Source organism: Pediculus humanus, genomic scaffold (genome assembly GCF_000006295.1).
Source record: "Pediculus humanus corporis 1103172107460 genomic scaffold, whole genome shotgun sequence".
Classification (NCBI taxonomy): domain Eukaryota; kingdom Metazoa; phylum Arthropoda; class Insecta; order Psocodea; family Pediculidae; genus Pediculus; species Pediculus humanus.
Window position 1 is genome coordinate 129,940 of NW_002987080.1, and position 3,032 is coordinate 132,971.

At 28.5% G+C, this 3,032-nt stretch overlaps 1 protein-coding gene across 1 annotated transcript; it reads right to left on the reverse strand.

Moving 5' to 3' along the window:
- Nucleotides 1–955: 955 nt before the first annotated feature.
- Nucleotides 956–3,032, reverse strand: Phum_PHUM114650 (cAMP-dependent protein kinase catalytic subunit, putative; the record flags this gene model as incomplete). The annotated part of the gene is made up of 9 exons (XM_002424102.1): nt 956–1,279; nt 1,524–1,667; nt 1,796–1,931; nt 2,015–2,090; nt 2,162–2,330; nt 2,429–2,584; nt 2,670–2,738; nt 2,829–2,868; nt 3,004–3,032. 9 exons carry the CDS (start codon nt 3,030–3,032, stop codon nt 956–958), a joined length of 1,143 nt encoding a protein of 380 aa, XP_002424147.1.

Here is a 3,032-nt window from a genome sequence, read left to right on the forward strand (position 1 = left end):
ATTAATTATATTTTTTTTTTTTTGTTATTTTATCCAGTCACGAAAGCTGGAAGCACTGAATCAAAAAGTATTTTTAAAAAAAATTAGGGTTGAAAGAGAAAAATAATAATAATAATAAATGTAATTATAAAAAGTTATTAACTATAAGAGCCAACAACAACCACCGAATAACGTGCAGAGGGAGAGGGAGGGGAGGGAGAAATAATAAAAATATTTTGCAAATTGTGGAAAATATTTTGAGAACGACAAAAAAAAAACATTTTGGAAATTATTTTTTCTAATTATTATTTTAGTGGAGGGGTTGAAAATGGAAATATTTCGGTAAGGGTGATTCGAAAAAGAAAAGAAAAGAAAAGAAAAGAAAGAAATTCACACACCTAAAACGTCTGTCCTAATCTAGTTATTAATGATGTTTAACGTGACAAATTGTGTAAAATTGACCGTTCGAACGCAAAAAATTACTTTTTTTCCGATTTTTTTCACTTACGACAAATCATTAATTATTATTATTATTATCATCAGTGGTACGTTTATTGAAAAAAAAAAATGGGGATCCCCCCATTCCCTAAATTATTTATTTATTCCATTTAACAAATTCTTTATTATCATACCGTACTGCTATTATTATTATTGTAATTTAATTATTATTAATTATTTACGGGGGAAGAAAAAAAAAGAAAATTTAATGTTTTGCGTTCATGAACGATAGCAAAAATAATTTTTTTTAAATTTATGGATTATTTCAGAGTCATTAACGAACGATGTCCATTTTTATCTTTTTCCATATAAACTTTATATTCGTGACAATAATTCAATGGACTTAACATAATTTCATCGAACGTGTTATTTATATATATAAAAAATTATTTTAGTAATTTTATTATAATCTTACCGTTTATTTAAATTTAATAATTCAGTCATTTTTTTTTTTTTTTTTTTTAATAAATAAATGAAATCATCTTGAATTGTTATCACAGTTTCCTTTGTATTGATATTGCTCCGAATCGTTATCAAATTTTTTTTCGTTATCAAGTACACTGCCATCTATTGTTAAATTTTTTATAATATCAATGTTGTCTTTATCACTGACATCTATTGGTGAAAGTTTACAACTCTCATTATTACCGTCGCCGTTTGTATTTTTTTTTAAATCAATGACCGTACCATCTAACGGTGATTTTTGTAAACTTTTTAAAACTGTTTTATCATTGTCACCGTTATTTTTATTAGGTAGAAAACTTAAAGCTCGTCTTGTTGCGAGAACGGCTTTTGTTGCCACCTACGAAAGAAAAACAATATACATAATGAAAGGACATGTTTTTTTTTTTTTTTTTAAAAGGAAACATTATATTTTTAATATCGCATTTCACCCTCCCCGCCTAAATTAATCATCACCTTTGTCACCGTTAAAAAAGAAAAAAGGAAAAATAATTAAACACAAAGGAAAAGTTGGAAAATTTGTATCGATCATGAGTTTACAAAAAGGAAAATTCCTGTCGTTTGATGTTTTAAATTAAACTCACCCTAAATCTTTTTCTCGCATTGAATTCTCTCAGCTTAAGAATGGTATCGTTCATGTGAAGATGTCCAACAGAAATTCCTAAAATCCACGGATGATTTAAAGCTTCGGTTGTCGTCGGTCTTAATTTCGGATCGGTCGACAGCAACTAAATAATCAACGCAACATTTAAATAATAATAATAATAATCGATTAATAGTCGAAAAAGATTTGAAAATCATCAAAGGTTATAAACTTTCGACAGGAAAGAGAAAATAATAATAATAATAATTTTACTCTAGTTATTAATTCTTTCGCGCTGTCTGAAATTTCATCCCACCATGGCGACGGAAAAGTGTAATCACCATTTATTATTTTTCCTGTCGTCGGCACTTGACTTTTTTCATCTAAAAACGGTTCGAAACCACATAACCTATCGTAAACAATCATTCATTATTATTATCATCGTAAAAAAATGCTGTCGAAAAAAAATCATTTAAAAAAAAACTTGATTACATTATGTAAGTGACGACTCCGACGTACCACAAATCGACGGAAGAATCGTATTCCTTATTAAGAATTAATTCGGGAGCTAAACAAACAAACAAACGACGCATTGAAGAATGCAGAACACAAACAAACAAACGAATAAAAAAAATTTACCCGAAAGTCCAAACGATCCGCAATTTCTGTTGATTTCTTGCTGTCGGTCCGACAGTAAAACGTTCATTTCATAATCTGCCAATTTCAATTCGGAATCATCAGTTTCGGATATGTACAAAAGATTTTCCGGTTTTAAATCTTTATGTATGATACCGTGACCGTGTAAATACTTTATTATAAAAACAAACAAACAAACAAACAATTTAAAAAAAAAAAACAAATTCAAACGATAAATTCGATTGTTGTTTGTTTGTTTATTAAAAATACCTGGAGAGCTTTCAATATGTCACCGACGCATTGTGCTGCATCCTTTTCCGAATAAAAACCTTTTCCGACAATTTTTTCAAATAATTCTTCTCCGTGTACCAATTCCATGACTAATTGCACTTCATTTTCCGTTTCAAAAACCTGTTTTATGTTTATCTTTACGAATAATAATAATAATAGTAATTAATAAAAAATTTTCCGACATGTTTAAAAAGGAAAGAAACAACGATGGACGACTTACGATATTCGGATGATTTAATTCTAATAATGTAGAAATTTTCATCTGAGCTTCTTTTTTATTTAAATGATCCTTAAAAGGCAAACAAAAAGGTTCATACATCAACACAAACAATTTATTATTTAAAAAAAAAACAAAAAAAAAAGAAAAAACTTTTCTTACTTTTTTCATAACTTTACACGCCCATTCCGTTCTACCTTTTCTAAGACATTTATAAATTGTTGATGTTGCGTCCCTGCAGGGGGGAGAGAGGAGGAAGAAAAAAAAATTAATGTCTTCAGTTTAATATGGCGGAACGGAAATGCAAAAAAAAAAAGGATCACGACGAGAGTGAAACCTTAGATGGAAACCTATTTGAAATTTCAT